The sequence below is a fragment of the Rattus rattus genome, chromosome 6 (genome assembly GCF_011064425.1).
Source record: "Rattus rattus isolate New Zealand chromosome 6, Rrattus_CSIRO_v1, whole genome shotgun sequence".
In the NCBI taxonomy this organism is placed as follows: Eukaryota; Metazoa; Chordata; class Mammalia; order Rodentia; family Muridae; genus Rattus; species Rattus rattus.
The window spans coordinates 16,629,545-16,655,152 of NC_046159.1; the positions used below are offsets into that span (position 1 = coordinate 16,629,545).

General features: G+C 39.2%; 2 protein-coding genes across 2 annotated transcripts; both read left to right on the forward strand.

The window, feature by feature from the left end:
* The first annotated feature begins 12,275 nt into the window (after positions 1-12,275).
* On the forward strand, positions 12,276-13,205 carry LOC116904544 (taste receptor type 2 member 114). The gene has a single exon (XM_032907337.1). The coding sequence runs from the start codon at positions 12,276-12,278 to the stop codon at positions 13,203-13,205; it is 930 nt and encodes a 309-aa protein (XP_032763228.1).
* A 2,703-nt stretch (positions 13,206-15,908) lies between these two features.
* Positions 15,909-16,859, forward strand: LOC116903786 (taste receptor type 2 member 105). The gene has a single exon (XM_032906480.1). It carries the CDS (start codon positions 15,909-15,911, stop codon positions 16,857-16,859), a length of 951 nt encoding a protein of 316 aa, XP_032762371.1.
* The last annotated feature ends 8,749 nt before the right edge of the window (positions 16,860-25,608 follow it).

Sequence of the window (25,608 nt, forward strand, 5' to 3'; positions counted from 1 at the left end):
TGAAAGAGTTGTAGGTGCTTGCAACCCCATAAGAACAACAATGCCAACCAACTAGAGCTTCCAGGGACTAAACCACTACTGAAAGACTATACACGGACTGACCCAGAGCTCCAACTGCATATGTAGCAGAGAATGGTCCATGGGACAAATGTATTTTAAATTTTCAATAATACCTTTTAACCCTCCATGACTGCGGAGATATATGCTAATCTACTCTCCTTAGTCTTTTGCTTGTATAATGGAGAGAAATACCTGTTTAGAAATTAATTTCAAATGTAGGGTAGAATAAATAAAACACATAATCAAGAAATAGGACCACAACAAGGAAAATTCATTGAAACTGGGACCAACTGCATTGCCAGGGTAAGTTCTCCACAGGGATTCAGCAGGCCTTAGTACCTGCTGGATGCTTTAAACAGGTATGCTTATGTACACTCCAGACCAAGATCTATTTAACACTCTTGTCCACAGGTCCTGTGAAGCCTCTTAACTGTTTTTCCAGAAACAAATCCAAATGAGACTATCCTGAATTTCATACAAAGAGTACAAGCCAGTTTAGACAGAAAAATCACAGACAGCGCAGCCAAATGCTTCTAAATAATCTCATTCAGAAAAATGACCCTGAAACACAGGCAGGCATAATTCTTTTAGTTGTGCTGCCAAAAAGGGAGAGAAAACCAGCAGATAGTGTCTGAATGCATATAGGTTAAAGGTAAAAGTTCCAATGAATGAAGGTTCTGGATCCCTGGGCCATTGTGCTGAGGAGGCTTGGGCTATTTCCAACATCTCTGATATCATAGAGCTGCTCAATAGCCATGGAGGATGGCACTATGGATAGTGCTACTGAGGGTGGAGGGGAGCTCATCTGCATGCTTCTAGGAGCCTTGGTCTTAACTTCAAGGTCTTTGTCCTCTGTAGCCAAATGAGGACTCATAGAGTGGAAGGAGTAAAGGGCGGAAGGGATGTCGTGGGTTGCAAAGCAAATCTAATTAAGGCACTTGCCTTTTCTAGAATGTCTAAATCAACCACTGGACAATTCTTAGGATCTTCCTCTTCATTTGAGTCTTCTCTTTTATCCTCCTGTGTTTTTTTCCTTTAACAAGTGATCCTTAAGTTTGCCTGTTTTCCCTATACATTGACTGATGGCAGATATCATATAGAAGATAAAGAGGAGAAAAGATAGCCTTCCAGAATTTTGTATAGGCAACACAGGTCAGGGGTCAGGATCAGAAATATCTACTGACAGAACATATGGTGTGAATTGAAGCACTTACTTACAGAATTCTAGGCCCTCCTTTGGGGGATTTTATGTCCTCTTGACTTAAATAAGGACCTAATGGAACAAATTTTGAAATTCCTCTGATGTGATATTGAGTTCCCCAAGTCAATAGAATTGAGAGGAATTGTATGACCAGTAGAGTTCACTGTTGCAGAGGCAAATTCACTCCTGGGGAATTGATTACAATCCAAGGATTATAAGCCTGCCTGCAGATTTTAGAAACTTATAGCCTATATTCAATCAAGCTGTCAGGGCCTGCAAAGAGGGTAGAGGTCTCAGGCCAATGCCAGGAGTCACTCAAATTGAAAGTATTCAGTTTTTCTGCAAACTATATGCAGACCCTGAACCAAGGCACAAACTGAAATTAAAACAAGGAAAGGTACAGAATTGACATATCCTCATGCAGGATCGTTAGGGGAAAATGCTGCTAACTTCAGGGGATTCACTCAAATTTTGTGCATTTCTGGGATCCCTGTCCTGGAGGCATGTGGGAGTCTCCCTTCTCCTGGGAGGCAGAATGGCATTGTTGGCCAGCAGCCAGGCCTAGAAATATGGAGGGAGCAGAAGCTGCAAGCAAGGTTTGGAGAACTGATAGCGTGACGGAAGAACTTCCAGAGATAGCTTCAATGAGACAGCTCATTTTATTGCTGGGAAGGTAGGGTATATAAGGACTTTTGGGGCCAGGTTGAAAGGGCTGATTGGTCATAACTTGATACCTAATTATCACACAAACGGGAAGCTAAACTTGGACTTGTGAACTGAGCCTACACTATTTGCAAAGAGCTCTGCTCAGGGTCATACTCCAAATAATGTCAGTCATCTGTACTCAGAGACTATCTCCAAGTTAGAGAGAGAAAGGCGAATCCCCTGAGAAAGGGAGTCCTCCACTTTGCACCAAGTTCAGAGAGCTCTCCGGAAATGAAGCTTAATAACAGGATTCTACAACATTAGGCTGTTTCTCACTGCTGTCTTGTCTCTAGTTTCACTTCTCTTTCTCTCCCATTTCTTGAGCACATACTTGCTCATCTTGGTGGTGCCTACCTGCCCACCAGACTTGTGAGTCCCTGCCCAGGTCTCTCAAATTCTTATTATGGATGTTCTTTCAGGAGGAGCCACTCCTATGGAATTTGTAATTTTTGGAATAGACATGACATTTTGATTATTTGGGGGGAAAGTGTTTTGTTTACTTGTTCAGTTGGTTTTTGTTATTGTTTTTCTAAACAGGAAATTGAACATTTAGAGTTCATTGGTAATGATTTCCTTTTCTATTGTTCAAGTCACCTTTCTGTATTCCATGGAGGTGTTTATAATGTGTGGTGGGTGTGTAGGGGGAACTGATTCATAGTAGTTTAAGAATCTGGAATTTCAACTTCCGGTGTTTGGCCAGACTCCCGGACCAGCGGAGGATCCCTGCCTTCAGCAGCTCTCTGCTCCCAGGCCCCCTGGAGGGGAGTTCTTGCCGCCTGGTCGGGCGGGCTCTCCTGAGGCAGCAGAGCGGAGGAGACCACCAACGCTGCCCACCCCTGCCCACATCCCTGGCCCAGGAGGAAACTGTATACGGCCTCTGGGTACCCGTAGAGGAGGGCCCAGGAGCAGCAGATCCACTGCGTCTGAGACACCGCACCTGAAGGGACCGACCGGATAAACAGTTCTCTGCACCCAAATCCGTGGGAGGGAGAGCTAAACCTTCAGAGAGGCGGACACGCCTGGGAAACCAGAAGAGACTGCACGCTGCACACAGTACTGACCCCAGAGGAAAACAAAAGCTATCTGGAACCCTGGTGCACCAAACCTCCCGGAAGGGGCGGCGCAGATCTTCCTGGCTGCTGAGGCCGTGGAGAGCTCATAGGCAACACCCCGCGAGCAAACTTGAGCCTGGGGACCACAGGTAAGACAAACTTTTCTGCTACAAACGACTTGCCTGGTGAACTCAAGACACAGGCTCACAGGAACAGCTGAAGACCTGTAGAGAAGAAAAACTACGCGCCCGAAAACAGAACACTCTGTCCCCATAACTGGCTGAAAGAAAACAGGAAAACAGGTCTACAGCACTCCTGAAACACAGGCTTATAAGACAGTCTAGCCACTGTCAGAAATAGCAGAACAAAGTAACACTAGAGATAATCTGATGGCGAGAGGCAAGCGCAGGAACCCAAGCAACAGAAACCAAGACTACATGGCATCATCGGAGCCCAATTCTCCCACCAAAGCAAACACAGAATATCCAAACACACCAGAAAAGCAAGATCTAGTCTCAAAATCATATTTGATCATGATGTTAGAGGACTTCAAGAAAGACATGAAGAACTCCCTTAGAGAAATACAGGAAAACATAAACAAACAAAGTAGAAGCCAGGAAAACATAAATAAAACAGAGAGAATCACAAAATCCCTGAAAGAATTCCAGGAAAACACAATCAAACAGTTGAAGGAATTAAAAATGGAAATAGAAGCAATCAAGAAAGAACACATGGAAACAACCCTGGATATAGAAAACCAAAAAGAAGAGACAAGGAGCTGTAGATACAAGCATCACCAACAGAATACAAGAGATGGAAGAGAGAATCTCAGGAGCAGAAGATTCCATAGAAATCATTGACTCAACTCTCAAAGATAATGTAAAGCGGAAAAAGCTACTGGTCCAAAACATACAGGAAATCCAGGACTCAATGAGAAGATCAAACCTAAGGATAATAGGTATAGAAGAGAGTGAAGACTCCCAGCTCAAAGGACCAGTAAATATCTTCAAAAAAATCATAGAAGAAAACTTCCAAACCTAAAAAAAGAGATACCCATAGGCATACAAGAAGCCTACAGAACTCCAAATAGATTGGACCAGAAAAGAAACACCTCCCGTCACATAATAGTCAAAACACCAAACGCACAAACTAAAGAAAGAATATTAAAAGCAGTAAGGGAAAAAGGTCAAGTAACATATAAAGGCAGACCTATCAGAATCACACCAGACTTTTCGCCGGAAACTATGAAGGCCAGAAGATCCTGGACTGATGTCATACAGACCCTAAAAGAACACAAATGCCAGCCCAGGTTACTGTATCCTGCAAAACTCTCAATCAACATAGATGGAGAAACCAAGATATTCCATGACAAAACCAAATTTACACAATATCTTTCTACAAATCCAGCACTACAAAGGATAATAAATGGTAAAGCCCAACATAAGGAGGCAAGCTATACCCTAGAAGAAGCAAGAAACTAATCGTCTTGGCAACAAAACAAAGAGAAGAAAAGCACACAAACATAACCTCACATCCAAATAGGAATACAACAGGAAGCAATAATCACTATTCCTTAATATCTCTCAACATCAATGGCCTCAACTCCCCAATAAAAAGACATAGATTAACAAACTGGATACGCAACGAGGACCCTGCATTCTGCTGCCTACAGGAAACACACCTCAGAGACAAAGACAGACACTACCTCAGAGTGAAAGGCTGGAAAACAACTTTCCAGGCAAATGGTCGGAAGAAGCAAGCTGGAGTAGCCATTCTAATATCAAATAAAGTCAATTTTGAACTAAAAGTCATCAAAAAAAGATAAGGAAGGACACTTCATATTCATCAAAGGAAAAATCCACCAAGATGAACTCTCAATCCTAAATATCTATGCCCCAAATACAAGGGCACCTACATACGTAAAAGAAACCTTGCTAAAGCTCAAAACGCACATTGCACCTCACACAATAATAGTAGGAGATTTCAACACCCCACTCTCATCAATGGACAGATCATGGAAACAGAAATTAAACAGAGACGTAGAAAGACTAAGAGAAGTCATGAGCCAAATGGACTTAACAGATATTTATAGAACATTCTATCCTAAAGCAAAAGGATATACCTTCTTCTCAGCTCCTCATGGTACTTTCTCCAAAATTGACCATATAATTGGTCAAAAAATGGGCCTCAACAGGTACAGAAAGATAGAAATAATCCCATGCGTGCTATCAGACCACCACGGCCTAAAACTGGTCTTCAATAACAATAAGGGAAGAATGCCCACATATACGTGGAAATTGAACAATGCTCTACTCAATGATAACCTGGTCAAGGAAGAAATAAAGAAAGAAATTAAAAACTTTTTAGAATTTAATGAAAATGAAGATACAACATACCCAAACTTATGGGACACAATGAAAGCTGTGCTAAGAGGAAAACTCATAGCGCTGAGTGCCTGCAGAAAGAAACAGGAAAGAGCATATGTCAGCAGCTTGACAGCACACCTAAAAGCTCTAGAACAAAAAGAAGCAAATACACCCAGGAGGAGTAGAAGGCAGGAAATAATCAAACTCAGAGCTGAAATCAACCAAGTAGAAACAAAAAGGACCATAGAAAGAATCAACAGAACCAAAAGTTGGTTCTTTGAGAAAATCAACAAGATAGATAAACCCTTAGCCAGACTAACAAGAGGACACAGAGAGTGTGTCCAAATTAACAAAATCAGAAATGAAAAGGGAGACATAACTACAGATTCAGAGGAAATTCAAAAAATCATCAGATCTTACTATAAAAGCCTATATTCAACAAAACTTGAAAATCTGCAGGAAATGGACAATTTCCTAGACAGATACCAGGTACCGAAGTTAAATCAGGAACAGATAAACCAGTTAAACAACCCCATAACTCCTAAGGAAATAGAAGAAGTCATTAAAGGTCTCCCAACCAAAAAGAGCCCAGGTCCAGACGGGTTTAGTGCAGAATTCTATCAGACCTTCATAGAAGACCTCATACCAATATTATCCAAACTATTCCACAAAATTGAAACAGATGGAGCACTACCGAATTCCTTCTATGAAGCCACAATTACTCTTATACCTAAACCACACAAAGACCCAACAAAGAAAGAGAACTTCAGACCAATTTCCCTTATGAATATCAATGCAAAAATACTCAATAAAATTCTGGCAAACCGAATCCAAGAGCACATCAAAACAATCATTCACCATGATCAAGTAGGCTTCATCCCAGGCATGCAGGGATGGTTTAATATACGGAAAACCATCAACGTGATCCATTATATAAACAAACTGAAAGAACAAAACCACATGATCATTTCATTAGATGCTGAGAAAGCATTTGACAAAATTCAACACCCCTTCATGATAAAAGTCCTGGAAAGAATAGGAATTCAAGGCCCATACCTAAACATAGTAAAAGTCATATACAGCAAACCAGTTGCTAACATTAAACTAAATGGAGAGAAACTTGAAGCAATCCCACTAAAATCAGGGACTAGACAAGGCTGCCCACTCTCTCCCTACTTATTCAATATAGTTCTTGAAGTTCTAGCCAGAGCAATCAGACAACAAAAGGAGGTCAAGGGATACAGATAGAAAAGAAGAAGTCAAAATATCACTATTTGCAGATGATATGATAGTATATTTAAAGTGATCCCAAAAGTTCCACCAGAGAACTACTAAAGCTGATAAACAACTTCAGCAAAGTAGCTGGGTATAAAATTAACTCAAATAAATCAGTAGCCTTCCTCTACACAAAAGAGAAACAAGCCGAGAAAGAAATTAGGGAAACGACACCCTTCATAATAGACCCAAATAATATAAAATACCTCGGTGTGACTTTAACCAAGCAAGGAAAGATCTGTACAATAGGAACTTCAAGACTCTGAAGAAAGAAATTGAAGAAGATCTCAGAAGATGGAAAGATCTCCCATGCTCATGGATTGGCAGGATTAATATAGTAAAATGGCCATTCTACCAAAAAGCGATCTACAGATTCAATGCAATCCCCATCAAAATACCAATCCAATTCTTCAAAGAGTTAGACAGAACAATTTGCAAATTCATCTGAATAACAAAAAACCCAGGATAGCTAAAACTATCCTCAACAGTAAAAGGACTTCAGGGGGAATCACTATCCCTGAACTCAAGCAGTATTACAGAGCAATAGTGATAAAAACTGCATGGTATTGGTACAGAGACAGACAGATAGACCAATGGAACCGAATTGAAGACCCAGAAATGAACCCACACACCTATGGGCACTTGATTTTTGACAAAGGAGCCAAAACCATCCAATGGAAAAAGATAGCATTTTCAGCAAATGGTGCTGGTTCAACTGGAGGTCAACATGTAGAAGAATGCAGATCGATCCATGCTTATCACCCTGTACAAAGCTTAAGTCCAAGTGGATCAAGGACCTCCACATCAAACCAGATACACTCAAACTAATAGAAGAAGAACTAGGGAAGCATTTGGAACACATGGGCACTGGAAAAAATTTCCTGAACAAAACACCCATGACTTATGCTCTAAGATCAAGAATCGACAAATGGGATCTCATAAAACTGCAAAGCTTCTGTAAGGCAAAGGACACTGTGGTTAGGACAAAACGGCAACCAACAGATTGGGAAAAGATCTTTACCAATCCTACAACAGATAGAGGGCTTATATCCAAAATATACAAAGAACTGAAGAAGTTAGACAGCAGGGAGACAAATAACCCTATTAAAAAATGGGGTTCAGAGCTAAACAGAGAATTCACAGCTGAGGAATGCCGAATGGCTGAGAAACACCTAAAGAAATGTTCAACATCTTTAGTCATCAGGGAAATGCAAATCAAAACAACCCTGAGATTTCACCTCACACCAGTGAGAATGGCTAAGATCAAAAACTCAGGTGACAGCAAATGCTGTCGAGGATGTGGAGAAAGGGGAACACTCCTCCATTGTTGGTGGGGTTGCAGACTGCTACAACCATTCTGGAAATCAGTCTGGAGGTTCCTCAGAAAATTGGACATTGAACTGCCTGAGGATCCAGCTATACCTCTCCTGGGCATATACCCAAAAGATGCCCCAACATATAAAAAAGACACGTGCTCCACTATGTTCATCGCAGCCTTATTCATAATAGCCAGAAGCTGGAAAGAACCCAGATGCCCTTCAACAGAGGAATGGATACAGAAAATGTGGTACATCTACACAATGGAATATTACTCAGCTATCAAAAACAATGACTTTGTGAAATTCGTAGGCAAATGGTTGGAACTGGAAACTATCATCCTGAGTGAGCTAACCCAATCACAGAAAGACATACATGGTATGTACTCATTGATAAGTGGCTATTAGCCCAAATGCTTGAATTACCCTAGATGCCTAGAACAAATGAAACTCAAGACGGATGATCAAAATGTGAATGCAGATCGCTCCTGAGAGACACAGCCAGAATACAGCAAATACAGAAATGCCAGCAGCAAACCACTGAACTGAGAACAGGACCCTGTTGAAGGAATCAGAGAAAGAACTGGAAGAGCTTGAAGGAGCTCAAGACCCCATATGTACAGCAATGCCAACCAACCGAGCTTCAGGGACTAAGCCACTACCCAAAGACTATACATGGACTGACCCTGGACTCTGACCTCTAAGTAGGTTGCAATGAATATCCTAGTAAGAGCACCAGTGGAAGGGGGGAAGCCCTGGGTCCTGCTAAGACTGAACCCCTAGTGAACTAGACTGTTGGGGAGGGCAGCAATGGGGAGGGTTGGGAGGGAACACCCATAAGGAAGGGGAGGGGGGAGGGGGATGTTTGCCCGGAAACCGGGAAAGGGAATAACACTCGAAATGTATATAAGAAATACTCAAGTTAATAATAATAAAAAAAAAAGTGGGGAAGAGCCTCCAACACATGGGCACTGGGGAAATTTTCCTAACAGAACACCAATGGCTTATGCTCTAAGATCAAAAATTGACAAATGGGACCTCATAAAATTGCACAGCATTTGTAAGGCAAAGGACACTGTCATTAGTGCAAACTGGCAACCAACAGATTGGGAAAAGCCTTTACCAATCCTACATCCAAGAGAGGGCTAATATCCAATATATACAGAGAACTCAAGAAGTTAGATTTCAGAGAATTAAAAATTTCTAATAAAAAATGTGGTACAGAGTTAAACAAAGAATTCTCAACTGAGAAATACCAAATGACTGAGAAGCACCTAAAGAAATATTCAGCATCCTTAGTCATCAGGGAAATGAAAATAAAACAACCTGGAGATTCCACTTTACGCCAGTCAGAATGACTAAGGTCAAAAAATTCAGGTGAAAGCAGATGTTGGTGCGGATTTGGAGAAAGAGGAACACTCCTCCATTTTTGGTGGGATTGCAAGCTGTTACAACCACTCTGGAAATCAGTCTGGGGGTTCCTCAGAAAACTGGGCAATGTACTACCTGAGGACCCAAGTGTACCTCTCCTGGACATATCTCCAAGAGATGCTCCAACATATAACAAGGACATATGCTCCACTATGTTCATAGCAGTCTTATTTACAATAACTAGAAGCTGGAAAGAACACAGATGTCCTTCAACAGAAGAATGGACACAAAAAAATGTGGTACATTTACACAATTCAGTACTACTCACCTATTAAAAATAACTACTTCATAAAATTCATGGGCAAATGGATGGAATTAGGAAATATCATCCAGAGTGAGGTAACCCAGTCACAATAGAACACACATGATATGCACTCACTGTTAAGTGGATATTAGCCCAAAACTTGGAATACCCAAGAAACAATTCACAAAGCATGAGAAGCTCAAGAAGAGGGAAGACCAAAATGTGGATATTTCAGTCTTTAGAAGGGAGAACAAAATATTCATGGTAGGGAATACAGGGATAGAGTAGAGCAGGGCCTGAAGAAAATGTCATCCAGAGACTTCCACATGTGGGAATCCATCCCATATGTAGCCACCAATCCAGTCACTATTGCTGATGTCAAGAAGTTCTTGCTGACAGGATCCTGATATGGATGTCTCCTGAGGGGTTCAGCCAGAACCTTACTGATACAGATGAGGATGCTTACAGATAACTACAGGACTGAGCACAGGGACCTCAAAGGAGGAGTTAGAGAAAGGATTGAAGGTGCTGAAGGGGTTTGCAACACCATAGGAAGAGCAACAATATCAACCAACTAGACCCTCCAGAGCTTCCAGGGACTAAACTGCCAACCAGAGAGTACACATCAGGGCGGGGGACCCATGTCCGCAGCTGCATATGTAGCAGAGAATGGCATTGTCTGGCATTAATTGGAGAAGCCTTTCGTCCTGTCAACACTGGCTTCCCCAGTGAAAGGGAATGCCAGGGCATTGAGGAAGTAGTGGTTGGGTGGGAGTGGAATCATCTTCATAAAAAAGTAGGCAAGGGGGGGAGGTGAATAGGAGAGGGGGAAATGGTGATAACATTTTATATGTAAGCACATAAAATATCCAATAAAATTTAAAAAAAATAGACACTTTAAGTAAGGTGGACATACTGTCCGGGAAGTTCTTCAATATTCTTTTCCTATTAGCTTAGTGATTTATATAAGTGAACCTCATCAAACCCTTAAGATATAATTTGATGAATGCCAAGTTTCACAATGTGGGAACTTGTTAGAGATGTTAGAAATAGAAACTGGATATGGAGAGTTAAATACTTGGGTGGAATAGATTAAAATTACATACATGTGCAAAAGACTGATTGCTATGCATGTCTGGCAGGCACTCCCAGGACGAAGTAACATTTGTTCCCCTTGGAATGAACACAAACGCCATAAAGTAAATTGCATGTTGAGTTTGCCAAAAGATCCAATGGATATAAGACTTGCCAGACCTCCTGTTCCTGCTGCAAAGGCTGTGCAATGGAAAGATCTTTCTTCTGAGTGGGGAGGCTGGGTTATTCCCTGAGTCTCATGACATGGAGATGTATTATCTTGCCTAGTGGGGAATGTTGAGTATCTGCCCAAAATGTCTCAAGAAATAGAGAGACAAGTAATAGTTATTTTGCATTTGCAAGGTGACTGAACTGGTTAGTTTTATGACATCTAGACACAAGCTAGAGTCATCAGAAGGAAGGGGTTCCAACTGAGAAAATAACTCCATAAGATCCAGATATAGGGCATTTTCTTAATTAGTAATCAATGTGGGAGGGCACATTGTAGGTGCTGTCCCTGGTCACTTGTTGTGAGTTCTGTAAGAAAGCCATGATAAGAAAACCAGTAAGAAGTATTCCTCTCTGACCTCTGGATCAGCTCTTGCCTCCAGCCTCCTATCCTGTCTAACTGTTCCACCCTAACTGTTTTTGATGACAAACTCTTATAAGAAACTTGTAAGTGAAATACAACATTTCTCCCCTTGCCATGAAAAAAAAGTGTCACTGTGACCAGCAGTGATGCTGATTTTGATTATTAAAATATAAAAATCAGAGTTGTATTTTGTGTTTTGCTCATTTCTGCATATATCTCTTTAGAAAACAGACTATGTAAAGGCAAGTTTATGCTTAGATAATGTGGCACTAATATAGGTATTAGTCAGCACAAAAACAGCTAACATCAAATGTTTAGGAAAACCCAAAAGAACAATAATCTGCTATATACTTATTTTTAGCTGAGTGACACTTTTGTATGTTTCTGGGTTAAGGTGGATATGACACCAGAAAACATCATCTTCACCTTCCCTTTGCTCCGTTGGCTGTAGGTGTGTATCTATAGAGCTTGTGTGCCTACCTCCATAGGGCCTGTATGCTGCCCACTTATGAGGGGTTCTTGAGGACCAGAACATGCTTTGGTTTGGGAGATACCTGCCTGAAAGCCTTCATTCAAAGTGAACAGAGTATGTCTACCATTCCTCATACTCTCATCAATTTCCCACCCTCCTGTGACCTTCCTCCTTTCCTGCAATCAGACCTCACAACCTGACACTTCTTCAAATGCAAAATAGTCTCACAGGGATGCATAAAATATACAAAACAAAAAAAAACTGTCATTTGCCTATTAACAAATGGCAAGAAGACATTCAGTCTGCAGCATCCTGTAGACAAGCAATGGAGGGAACTCCATCAAGACATTTCAGATACTACCACAAACATTTTTTTAAATATATGTAAGTCTTTAAAGAAAGAAGGGGAAGCCACTCCTTTATTGAGCAGCTAATAGATTGGCATCTTAAAATTCTGTGGCAGAAGCTATTTTAAAGATCTGCGAAGATGCTGGGTGCAGTGGAAGGTGTCCTTCTTTCAGTTGCAACTAGTGAGGCTTTGCTGGGCATTGTAGGGAACACATTCATTGCACTTGTGAACTGCATGGACTGTACCAGGAACAAGAATCTCTATAATATTGGCTTCATTCTCACTGGCTTGGCAATTTCCAGAATCTGCCTCGTGTGGATCTTAATCACAGAGGCATACATAAAAATATTCTCTCCACAGTTCCTGTCTCCTATCAACATAATTGAACTCATCAGTTATCTATGGATAATTGCCAGTCAATTGAATGTTTGGTTTGCTACCAGCCTCAGTATCTTTTATTTCCTCAAGATAGCAAATTTTTCCCACCACATATTTCTCTGGTTAAAAAGAAGAATTAATATAGTTTTTGCCTTCCTGATAGGGTGCTTACTTATGTCATGGCTATTTTCTTTCCCAGTAGTTGTGAAGATGGTTAAAGATAAAAAAATGCTGTATATAAACTCATCTTGGCAAATCCACATGAAGAAAAGCGAGTTAATCATTAACTATGTTTTCACCAATGGGGGAGTATTTTTACTTTTTATAATAATGTTAATCGTATGTTTTCTCTTAATTATTTCCCTTTGGAGACACAGCAAGTGGATGCAATCAAATGAGTCAGGATTCAGAGATCTCAACACAGAAGTTCATGTGAAAACAATAAAAGTTTTATTATCTTTTATTATCCTTTTTATATTGCATTTCATTGGTATTACCATCAATGTCATTTGTCTGTTAGTCCCAGAAAATAACTTGTTGTTCGTGTTTGGTTTGACGATTGCCTTCCTCTATCCCTGCTGCCACTCACTTATCCTAATTCTAGCAAACAGCCGGCTGAAACAATGCTTTGTAAGGATACTGCAACGATTAATGTGCTCTGAGGAAGGAAAAGAATTCAGAAACACATGACAGTCTGGAAGACAAACAATCAGAAATAGTGAGTAGAAAAAAAAAATCCCCAAAGATCTTTTCACTTGAACTATGTTCTTTTATTGATTTGGCACCATTATCAAACACTGTTCTTTTGAACTCTTGTTCAATGTCTACTGCGTCTCCAGGGACCACACTCCGAGGTGTGTTTTAACCCCATGTGTATAGGTTTATTGTTCAGTCATTCTCCTGACTCGAATCTTTTCCTGTACATTTGCTAAAGGAAGAACATCAACCATAGACCATCCCAGGTGAAGGAAGACTTCATGATGTGCCAATCAACAAACAAAACTTCATTGTGATTCCCTGGGCTTTCCTGTGCCACTGATATCCTTTCCTCGGAAGACTCAAAGGAAAAGAAACCAAAACAGAACATTGCAATCAATCTGGACATTTGAAATAGGAAACTTTTGTGTATATTTTTACTTCTTACTAAGTGCTCTCTATTTTTACCCATTAAACCACAAAGTTCATGGTACATTATGTATTTGATTTAGTACTATAGTCATAATAATGAATTTATCACTAATCGTTAGAAAAATTGTAATAGAAAAATAGATCATGGGGTTGGGGATTTGGCTCAGTGGTAGAGCGCTTGCCTAGGAAGCGCAAGGTCCTGGGTTCAATCCCCAGCCCCGAAAAAAAGAAAAAAGAAAAAAGAAAAAAAAAGAAAGAAAAAAAGATCATAAGAATGATGAAATGATTCCTCATACTGATCAATGCCAGTGACAATAAATCAGACAAGGAGATCCCCTCAAATAAACAACCTGTTGCCATTATTTTTGTTTACTCACTAGAGTTTTTAAAGACCCTACTGATTAAAAGAGGACAATCTTAGGACATAGAACATAGAGAATAAAACTTATACTGGCCTGTATGAGAAAGAAAAAATTATTTATTGCTGATAATATTATAAAATTAAGCCAGTAACTATGTAAATCTGCAAAGCTGGTTGAGTGAAGAGACAGGATGAGAGGAAATAGTCATTGTCTAATCATTCATTCAATACATAATTAGTATTTATTATATATGACAAGTTCAAAATATTAAATACCAACAAACCAATCAGTACATAGGCTAATGGTATGAACAAATAGTTTTCAAAAAGACACAAATGGCCTTCAATATTTCAAAAACTGTTCAACACCCTCGGCTATTAGGAAACACAAATTAAAACTATTTTGGAATTCCCTCTCACCCTAGTCAGAATGACTGTAATCAAGAACATAAATTACAACAAACGCTGGCAAGGTATTGGGGAAAGAGGTTCTTCGATATTGCTGATGGGAATGTAGCTTAGTCTGGCCATTACAAGAATCAGTATAGATGATTTTCAGAAACATGAAAAAGAACTACCATATGACCTAACTACAACAATACTTACTTCACTTCCCAGGAATTCCAAATCTACGTACCACAAAGATGCTTGGACACTGTTTAATATAATACAGTTCATCCAGGCAAGTTAAAAAATCTGCCTTCCTCTCCATGAACAGAAAAAATAGATTTTTTAAAATGAAAATTGATTCTGCTATAAATGTTAGTGAAAAAGTATACCTTCTGCAAATGGAGTAAAATAGGTCAGACTAAGAAAGATAAACATTGATCATTTTCTCCCTAATAAGATTAGTATCTTATTTTGACAAGTTCAAAATTTTAAATACTGCCAAACCAATTTTGCCAACTAGATTTTACATGGATAAAAATGTATGTGTAAATACACAAATAGACACATAGACACATGCATGTGCATGCACACACACACATACACACACACACACACACACAACATAAAAGTACATAGAAAGTTGTACAAAAAAGGAAAAGGTAAGGAAACAGAAGAGAGTTGAAGTAGAAGTTTGAAACTGTTAACATCATGATGTGCTTGATTTTAAAAATCTTTATGAAACCAATCAGTAAGTAGAATTATTCACAAATACAACTATTTTTGTTATTCTGAAGCCTACCATACTACAAAGGAGTGTACATGCTAATTAAACACTAAATCAATATTCTAGACTAAGGCAAATATATTTCATCCATATCTAATTAGTTTTTATTTGTACAATCAGGTTGTGTGTATACATAATAAATTATGGTGGTTTCTCTCTCTTATTCTCTTGGTTTGGATTCTTTGTTCTTTAGTTTTACCGTTATGGAATTTTTTCTTCTGAAGATGGCTATAGTGTGGCTAGCTGATCTCTAATTCACAGGATAAAGTGGTACAATATTTCATCTCTCAGAAAGCTGTTACTATAGGCATGTGTTACCTTGCACAACTCATGATGATGATTTCATATATAAAACATAAAAATTAAACTTTCCAGTTGCTTGATTTCTTCCCATTTATATCTGCCAATCCTACTCAACTACTAGCCTGATTACATGCAAAATAGTGTCAGAGGAGAAATGATAATACAAGAAGTGAAAATCATAATTTGCTTATAAGAAAATTACGAGACATTTATTTTGCGTGCGTTTTGTGGACAAGTTAAGTCTTACAAGGCAAGTACACAGAACTCTGTGAAAACATGTTAGATTCTCCCACAACGTAAGCTTGATGTATTTTTAAATCCTTTATTTAAGGAAAGAAGAAAAAAATTCTATCAAGCGTTCAATATAGAGGACACTGCAGCAGATCTGCTATAGAATAAACAGATACAACCATAGCAACCTGCAGACATGCTCAGTGCAGCAGAAGGCATCCTGCTTTCCATTGCAACTGTTGAAGCTGGGCTGGGAGTTTTAGGGAACACATTTATCGCCCTGGTTAACTGCATGGACTGGGCCAAGAACAAGAAGCTCTCTAAGATTGGTTTTCTTCTCTTTGGCTTAGCAACTTCCAGAATTTTTATTGTATGGATATTAATTTTAGACGCATATGCAAAGCTATTCTTTCCAGGGAAGTATTTGTCTAAGAGTCTGACTGAAATCATCTCTTGTATATGGCTGACTGTGAATCACATGACTGTCTGGTTTGCCACCAGTCTCAGCATCTTCTATTTCCTAAAAATAGCAAATTTTTCCCACTATATATTTCTCTGGTTAAAGAGGAGAACTGATAAAGTGTTTGCCTTTCTCTTGGGGTGTTTATTAATTTCATGGGCAATCTCCTTCTCATTCACTGTGAAAGTGATGAAGAGCAATCCAAAGAATCATGGAAACAGGACCAGCGGGACACATTGGGAGAAGAGAGAATTCACAAGTAACTATGTTTTAATCAATATTGGAGTCATTTCTCTCTTGATCATGACCTTAACTGCATGTTTCTTGTTAATTATTTCACTTTGGAAACACAGCAGGCAAATGCAGTCTAATGTTTCAGGATTCAGAGATCTCAACACTGAAGCTCATGTTAAAGCCATAAAAATTTTAATTTCATTTATCATCCTTTTCATCTTGTACTTTATAGGTGTTACAGTAGAAATTATCTGCATGTTTATCCCAGAAAACAAACTGCTATTTATTTTTGGTTTGACAACTGCATCAGTCTATCCCTGCTGTCACTCAGTTATTCTAATTCTAACAAACAGCCAGCTGAAGCAAGCCTTTTTAAAGGTACTGGAGGGATTAAAGTTCTCTGAGAACGGAAAAGATCTCAGGGCCACAGGAGTCTGGGACAGAAAGGGGTAGTCTGGAATAATCGTGAGGAAGTCGGAGAAGGTCTTTTTCATTTGTACAGTGCTCTTACCTTGTTTTTGAGGAGATGTAAGCTTTTTTTATTTTTATTTGTTATCCTATGTGAACAAGTGTGTGTGTGTGTGTGTGTGTGTGTGTGTGTGTGTGTATTTGTCTGTGTGTGTTTTAGGAGGTTTAAGAGGGAAGAGGGAATAGATGTATGTTGGTGTTTTTAACGTGGATATTCACAGGCCAAGGAACTTGTTCTCTCCTTTGACCTTAGGGTATTGTCCTTTGTGGCTGTCACTCTGACAGTCTACACTAGTTTAACTAAGAGCTTTTAGCCAGTTCACTCGTCTAAACCTCCCTTCTCATGGTAGCAGTGTTCTGATTACAGAATCATGCTGTCACATACAGCTTTTTAACAAAGGTTCCCATAGACGGAATTCATGTCAAACGGAATGCACAGCTGTCACTCTTACCCACCGATCTCTCTTGCCGGCCCATTCCTATTGACTTTAGACTGTAGTATTAAACTTTACTGAAATCTTCTGCAACCAGTCTGACTATGTCTCTTGAAATCACACTATATGGTGGAATTTTAATGCCATGTGAAAATTTGTTTGTTCAGTTAGTTTCCTACTCTGCCAAATCATTCTCTTACACTTGGCAGAAGAAAACCATAAACTGTAGACTATTTTGTGTAAAGACTAATACAGATAGAATAAGTATCTTAATCAAGATGTCATTGTGATTATCCTAATTTCCCCAGAGCACTGGTTCCCTTTCCCCAGAAAGACTCACAAAGGAACTGAGGCAAACAGTTGTGGTCACTCTTGATATTTACCAGTTGAAACTGAAGAACAGTGTTTCCTTTCTGTTCAGTTTTACTACTTACAGTTACTTTATTTCATTCATTAAATCCCAAAGTGCTTATTAATAGTAGATATTTGATGAAGCAACAATGGTTATAAGAGTGGATGTGGATCTATGACAAAGATCTAGAGAAGCAGACTATTTGTGAAAGATGGATGAAAGCCCTGATGAAAGGATTCTTCATGGTCTTCAACCCCAGGGAGTTTTGAAATCAAGCAGCCACAGATCAAAGAGAGCTGAGAAGAGGTTCTCCTGAAGAAAATATCCAAACACATGGTGCCAGCCAAAGCAGAAAATAGTGGACAATTCAGTCCAGGACCTGAATGAAGTAGACAATGTCCTGTTAAGGGTTGGAACAAATATATAGATATGGTCATTCATATACAGAAACCTACAGGCATGTTTGAACTCTTGGTTTCTCAGTAATCAATTCTTAAATCTTTTTTAGAATGAATTTTTTTATCATCATTCATGATCTCTCAGCAGAGTCTGCAGGGGCTAAGAGACACACTAAGAGTATCTGGAGGGGGGAGTGTCTTCCTGCTCTATCAACCCCTAAAGCCATATATAACAATATAAAATTCCACGTTAGTTAAGTTCTTTTTTTTTTACATCTTTATTAAATTGGGTATTTCTTATTTACATTTCAAATGTGATTCCCTTTCCTGGTTTCCAGGCCAATATCCCCCTAACCCCTCCCCTTCTATGTGGGTATTCCCGTCTCCAACCTCCCCCCATTACTGCCCTCCCCATAACAATCACTTTCACTGGGGGTCCAGCCTTGGCTGGGCCAAGGGCTTCCCCTTCCACTGGTGCCACTATTAAGCTATTCATTGCTACCTATGATTTCGGAGCCCAAGGTAAGTACATGTATAGTCTGGGTAGTGGCTTAGACCCTGAAAGCTCTGGTTGGTTGGCATTGTTGTTCATATGGGGTATTAAATCACTTCAGGTCTTTAAGTCCTTTTTCTGATTCCTTCAACTGGAGTCCTGTTCTCATTTCAGTGGTTTGCTGCTGGCATTTGCCTATGTATTTGCCATATTCTGGCTGTCTCTCTCAGGAGAGATCTACATCTGGTTCCTGTCAGCCTGCACTTTTTAGCTTCATCCATCTTACCTAGTTTGGGGTCTATATATGTATGGGCCGCATGTGGGACAGGCTCTGAATGGCAATTCCTTCGGGCTCTGCTCTAAACTTTGCCTCCCAACTCCCTCCTAAGGATATTATTGTTCCCCTTTTAAAGAAGGATTAAAGCATCCACATTTTGATCATTATTTTTGAATTTCATGTGTCCTGTGCATCTAGGGTAATTCAAACAGTTGGACTCATATCCACTTATCAATGAGTGCATACCATGTGTGTTTTTCTGTGATTGGGTTACCTCATTCAGGATGATATTTTCCAGTTCCATCCATTTGCCTATGAACTTCATAAAGTCATTGTTTTTGATAGTGAAGTAGTATTCCATTGTTTTTATGTACTACATTTTTTATCCATTCCTCTTTTGAAGCACAGCTGGGTTCTTTCCAGCTTCTGGCTATTATAAATAAGGCTGCTATGAACATAATGGATCATGTGTCTTTGTTATATGTTGGACCATCTATGCCCAAGAGAGGTATAGCTGGGTCCTCAGGTAGTGCAATGTCCAATGTTCTGTGGAACCTCCAGACTGATTTCCAGAATGGTTGTACCAGTCTGCAATCCCACCAACAATGGTGGAGTGATCCTCTTTCTCCACATCCTCGCCAGCATAGGCAGTCGCCGGAGTTTTTGATCTTAGTCATTCTGACTGGTGTGAGGTAGAATCTCAGGGTTGTTTTGGTTTGCATTTCCCTTATGACTAAAGGAGTTGAACATGTCTTTACATGCTTCTCACCCACTCAACATTCCTCAGTAGCAAATTTGTTTAGCTCTGAACCCCATTTTTTAATAGGGTTATTTGTCTCCCTGCGGTCTAACTTCTTGAGTTCTTTGTATATTTTGGATATAAGCCCTCTATCAGTTGTAGGATTGATAAAGATCTTTTCCCAATCTGTTGGTTGCCGTTTTGTCCTAACCACAGTGTCCTTTGCCTTACAGAAGCTTTGCAGTTTTAAGAGATCCCATTTATCAATTCTTGATCAAAGAGCATAAGCCATTGGTGTTTTTTTCAGGAAATTTTCTCCAGTGCCCATGTGTTTGAGATTCTTCCCCACTTTTTCTTCTATTAGTTTCAGAGTATCTGGTTTGATGTGGAGGTCTTTGATCCTTTTGGACTTAAGCTTTGTACACAGTGATAAGAATGGATTAATCTGCATTCTTCTACATGCTGACCTCCAGTTGAACCAGCACCATTTGCTGAAAATGCTATCTTTTTTGCATTGGATGGTTTTGGTTCCTTTGTCAAAAATCAAGTGCCCATAGGTGTGTGGGTTCATTTCTGGGTCTTCAATTCTATTCCACTGGTCTATCTGTCTGTCTCTGTACCAATACCATACAGTTTTTATCACTATTTCTCTGTAATGCTGCTTGAGTTCAGGGATAGTGATTCCCCCCGAAAGTCCTTTTATTTTTGAAGCTAGGTTTATATATCCTTGGTTTTTGTTATTCCAGATGAATTTGCAAATTGTTCTGTCTAACACTATGAAGAATTGGATTGGAATTTTGATGGGGATTGGATTGAATCTGTAGATTGCTTTTGGTAAAATGGCCATTTTTACTATATTAATCCTGCCAATCCATGAGCATGGATGATCTTTCCATCTTCTGAGATCTTCTGCAATTTCTTTCTTCAGAAACTTGAAGTTCTTATCATACAGAACTTTCACTTGCTTGATTACAGTCACACCAAGGAATTTTACATTATTTGAGACTATTATGAAGGGTGACGTTTCCCTAATTTTTTTCTCAGCTTGTTTCTCTTTTATGTAGAGGAGGGCTACTGGTTTATTTGAGTTAATTTTATACCCAGCCACTTTGCTGAAGGTGTTTATCAGGTTTAGTAGTACTCCGGTGGAACTTGTGAGATCACTTAAGTATACAATCATATCGTCTGAAAATAGTGATATTTTGACTTCTTCCTTTCCAATCTGTATCCCTTTGATCTCCTTTTGTTGTCTAATTGTTCTGGCTAGGACTTTGAGAACTATATTGAATAAGTAGGAAGCGAGTGGGCAGCCTTGTCTAGTCCCTGATTTTAGTGGGATTGCTTCAAGTTTCTTTCCATTTAGTTTAATGTTAGCTACTGGTTTGCTGTTTATGGGTTTTACTATGTTTAGGTATGAGCCTTGAATTACTAATCTTTCCAGGACTTTTATCATGAAGGGGTATTGAATTTTGTCAAATGCTTTCTCAGCATCTAATGAAATGATCATGTGGTTTTGTTCTTTCAGTTTGTTTATATAATGGATCACGTTGATGGTTTTCCATATATTAAACCATCCCTGCATGCCTGGGATGAAGCCTACTTGATCATGATGGATAATTGTTTTGATGTGCTTATGGATTCAGTTTGCAAGAATTTTATTGATGATTTTTGCATCGATATTCATAAGACAAATTGGTCTGAAGTTCTCTTTCTTTCTTGGGTCTTTGTGTGGTTTAGGTATAAGTGTAATGTGACTTCCTAGAAGTAATTCGGTAGCACTCCATCTGTTTCAATTTTGTGGAATAGTTTGGATAGTATTGGTATGAGGTCTTCTATGAAGGACTGATAGAATTCTGCACTGAACTCATCTGAACCTGGGCTCTTTTTGGTTGCGAGACTTTTAATGACTGCTTCTATTTCTTTAGGTGTTATGTGGTTGTTTAAATGGCTTATCTGTTCCTGATTTAATTTTGGTACCGGGTATCTATCTAGGAAATTGTCCATTTCCTACTTTTTTTTTTTTAGTTTTGTTGAATATAAGCTTTTGTAGTAGGATCTGATGATTTTTTTATTTGAATTTCCTCTGACTCTGTTGTTATGTCTCCCTTTTCATATCTGATTTTGTTAATTTGGGCACACTCTCTGTATCCTCTGGTTAGTCCAGCTAAGGGTTTATCTATCTCATTGATTTTCTCAAAGAACGAGGTTTTGGTTCTGTTGATTCTTAGTATAGGCCTTTTTGTTTCTAGTTGGTTGATTTCAGCCCTGAGTTTGATTATTTCCTGCCTTCTACTCCTCCTGGGTGTGTTTGCTTCTTTTTGTTCTAGAGCTCTTATGTGTGCTGTAAAGCTGCTGATATATGCTCTCTCTTGTTTCATTCTGCAGACACTCAGAGCTATGAGTTTTTCTCTTAGCACAGCTTTCATTGTGTCCCATACGTTTGGGTATGTTGTACCTTCATTTTCATTAAATTCTAGAAGTCTTTAATTTCTTTCTTTATTTCTTCCTTGACCAGGTTATCGTTGAGTAGAGCATTGTTCAAGTTCCATTTATATGTGGGTGTTCTTTCCTTATTGTTATTGAAGATCAGCTTTAGCCAGTGGTGGTCTGATAGGACACATGGGATTATTTCTGTCTTTCTGTCTCTGTTGAGGCCTGTTTTTGATCGATTATATGGTCAATTTTGGAGAAAGTACCATGAGGTGGTGAGAAGAGGGTATATCCTTTTTTTAGGATAGTGTGTTCTATAAATATATGCTAAGTCCGTTTGATTCATGACTTCTCTTAGTCTGTCTATGTCTCTGTTTAATTTTTGTTTCCATGATCTGTCCATTGATGAGAGTGGGGTGTTGAATTCTCCTACTATTATTCTGTGAGGTGCAATGTGTGCTTTGAGCTTTAGTAAGGTTTCCTTTATGTATGTATATGCCCTTGTGTTTGAAACATAGATATTAAGGATTGAGAGTTCATCTTGGTGGATTTTTCTATTCATTTTGATGAATATGAAGTGTCCTTCCTTATCTTTTTTGAAGACTTTTAGTTGAAAAATCGATTTTATTCGATATTAGAATGGCTACTCCAGCTTGCTTCTTCCGACCATTTGCTTGGAAAGCTGTTTTCCAGCCTTTTATTCTGAGGTAGTGTCTATCTTTTTCTCTAAGGTATGTTTCCTGTAACCAGCAAAATGCTTGGTCCTCATTGCATATCTAGTTTGTTAATCTGTGTCCTTTTATTGGGGAATTGAGTTCATTGATGTTGAGAGATATTAAGGAATAGTGATTGTTGTTTCCTGTTATCTTCATGTTTGGAGGTGAGATTATGTTTGTGTGTTTTTCTCTTTGTTTTGTTGCAAAACAATTATTTTCTTGGTTTTTCTAGGGTGTAGCTTGCCTCCTTGTATTGGGCTTTACCATTTATTATCCTTTGTGGCTGGATTTGTAGAAAGATATTGTGTAAATTTGGTATTGTCGTGGAATATCTTCGTTTCTCGATCTATGTTAATTGAGAGTTTTGTTGGATACAGTAATATGGGCTGGCATTTGTGTTTTCTTAGGGTCTGTATGATATCTGTCCAGGAACTTCTGGCTTTCATAGTCTCTGGTGAGAAGTCTGGTGTAATTCTGATAAGTCTGCCTTTATATGTTACTTTATTGTTACCTTTTTCCTTTACTGCTTTTAATATTCTTTATTTTGTGCATTTGGTGTTTTGACTATTGTGTGATGGGAGGAGTTTCTTTTCTGGTCCAATCTATTTGGCATTCTGTAGGCTTCTTGCATGTTTATGGGCATCACTTTCTTTAGGCGAGAGAAGTTTTCTTCTATGATTTTGTTGAAGATATTTACTGGTCCTTTGAATGGGAGTCTTCACTCTCTTCTATACCTATTATCATTAGGTTTGATCTTCTCATTGAGTCTGGATTTCCTGTATGTTTTGGACCAGTAGCTTTTTCCGCTTTACATTATCTTTGACAGTTGAGTCAATGATTTCTATTGAATCTTCTGCTCCTGAGATTCTCTCTTCTTTCTCTTGTATTCCCTTGTTGTTGCTTGTATCTACAACTCCTTGTCTCTTCCTTTGGTTTTCTGTATCCAGGGTTGTCTCCCTTTGTGCTTTCTTCATTTCTATTTCCATTTTCAATTCCTTCACCTTTTCAATTGTGTTTTCCTGTAATTCTTTCAGGGATATTTGTGTTTCCTCTCTAAGGGCTTCTACTTGTTTACTTGTGTTTTCCTGAATTTCTCTAAGGGAGTTCTTTATGTCTTTCTTAAAATCCTCCATCATTATGATCAAATGTGATTTAAAATCTAGATCTTGCTTTTTTGGGGGTGTTTGGATATTCAGTATTTGCTTTGGTGGGAGAATTGAGCTCTGATGATGCCATGTAGTCTGGGTTTCTGTTTCTTTGGTTCCTGAGCTTGCCTCTCGCCCTCAGGTTGTCTCTGGTGTTACTTGTTTGGCTATTTCATACAGTGGCTTGATCTTCCTATAGGCCTGTCTGTCAGAAGTGCTGAAGACCTGTTTTCCTGTTTTCTTTCATCCAGTTATAGGAATAGAGTATTCTGCTCTGAGATGTGTAGTCGTTCTTGTCCACTGGCTTTCAGCTGTCCCCGTGGGCAGGAACCAGAAGGGCCTGCCTCTACCTCTACTGGGTCTCTGTGTGCAAGGGGCCCAGATGGCACTAGGTGTTTTCCTCTAGAGTCAGAAATGTGGGCAGAGAGTAGTCTCCTCTGGTTTCCCAGGCATGTCTGCCCCTCTGAAGTTCTAGCTCTCCCTCCAATGGGATTTGGGTGCAGGGAGCTGGTTGATCAGGTCCTTTCAGGTCTGGGTGCAGTCTGAACCACAGGGCTCCTGCAGCTTGATTGCCCCTATCTTCCTGTGCCCAGAGGCCCTATACAGTTTCCTCTTGGGCCAAGGATGTGGGCAAAGGTTGACCAAAGTGGTGGTCTCTCCTGCCCTGCAGTCTCCAGATTGCCCACACTTCTAGGAGATCTGCTATCTCTCCCACAGTGTATGGGAGCAGGGAGCTGTGGGCCAGGATCAGTGAAGTCCCGGGCGCCAGCTAGAAACTAGAAGTGTCTGGTCCCAGAAGAATTTTGCCTTTGTGTGTCCTGAGTCCACCAGGCATGTCACTTGGAGCAGAAAATTTGGTCTTCCCTCTGGTCTCTGGCCTGAAGTCGCTCCTTGGGTCAGGTTAGTTTAGTTCTTAACAGACCAGCTAATAAACCTCAGGCATGATAGTCTAACTCACTATCCATTATGTATGGACTCACATACAAAAAATTAACTTTAAAAAATGTTTTATTGGTAGTCTTTCCATCTATATCGTTAATTTAGTTTTTATTGTAAAATAAGGCAGTTTCCATTAGAAGAAGGTTAGAAATGGATTGTTGGAAACCAAAAAAAAAAAAAATTGAAAAGCACTTGATTACAAACACTGGCAATATTTAAGTCTCCATGTTTAGTGTTTCTGTGTAAATTTTAAGATAGAAGCATGATGTGCAGTGACAAATTTGTAGATGATCGGTGATAGACATACTTAAAAACATTTTCTTTCATTCATGCATAAACTGAATAAATAGGTCCTTTATCTCTGTAGAGTGAGTACAAGTGCTCTGGGTTTTTCTATTTAATGCTTCATTTTGAAATTCAGGGCTGGAGAGATAGCTCAGTGCTTAAGAGCACTGCTGCTCTTCAGAGGTCTTGAGTTCAATTCCCAGCAACAAACATGGTGGCTCATAATCATCTGTAATGGGGTCTGATGTGCCCGTTGAGTGTGTCTGAAGACAATGACAATGCATATATATATACATATATATATAATCTTTTTAAAATTTTAATTCCTATGCAATAATTCTTATACTTAAAAATTATAACTAAATCAAAGCTGAGATATTTAGGGGAGACTTGTGGGCTCTTAGTGAGTGAAAAAGCATAAAGCAGTTTTCAAACATAAGCATGGTTGTAATGTCTGATACCTCCACAGGTTTGACTACTCGGTTTTTTCATGTTGCCTTTGATTCTGTTGGGTTGGCTCTCATTT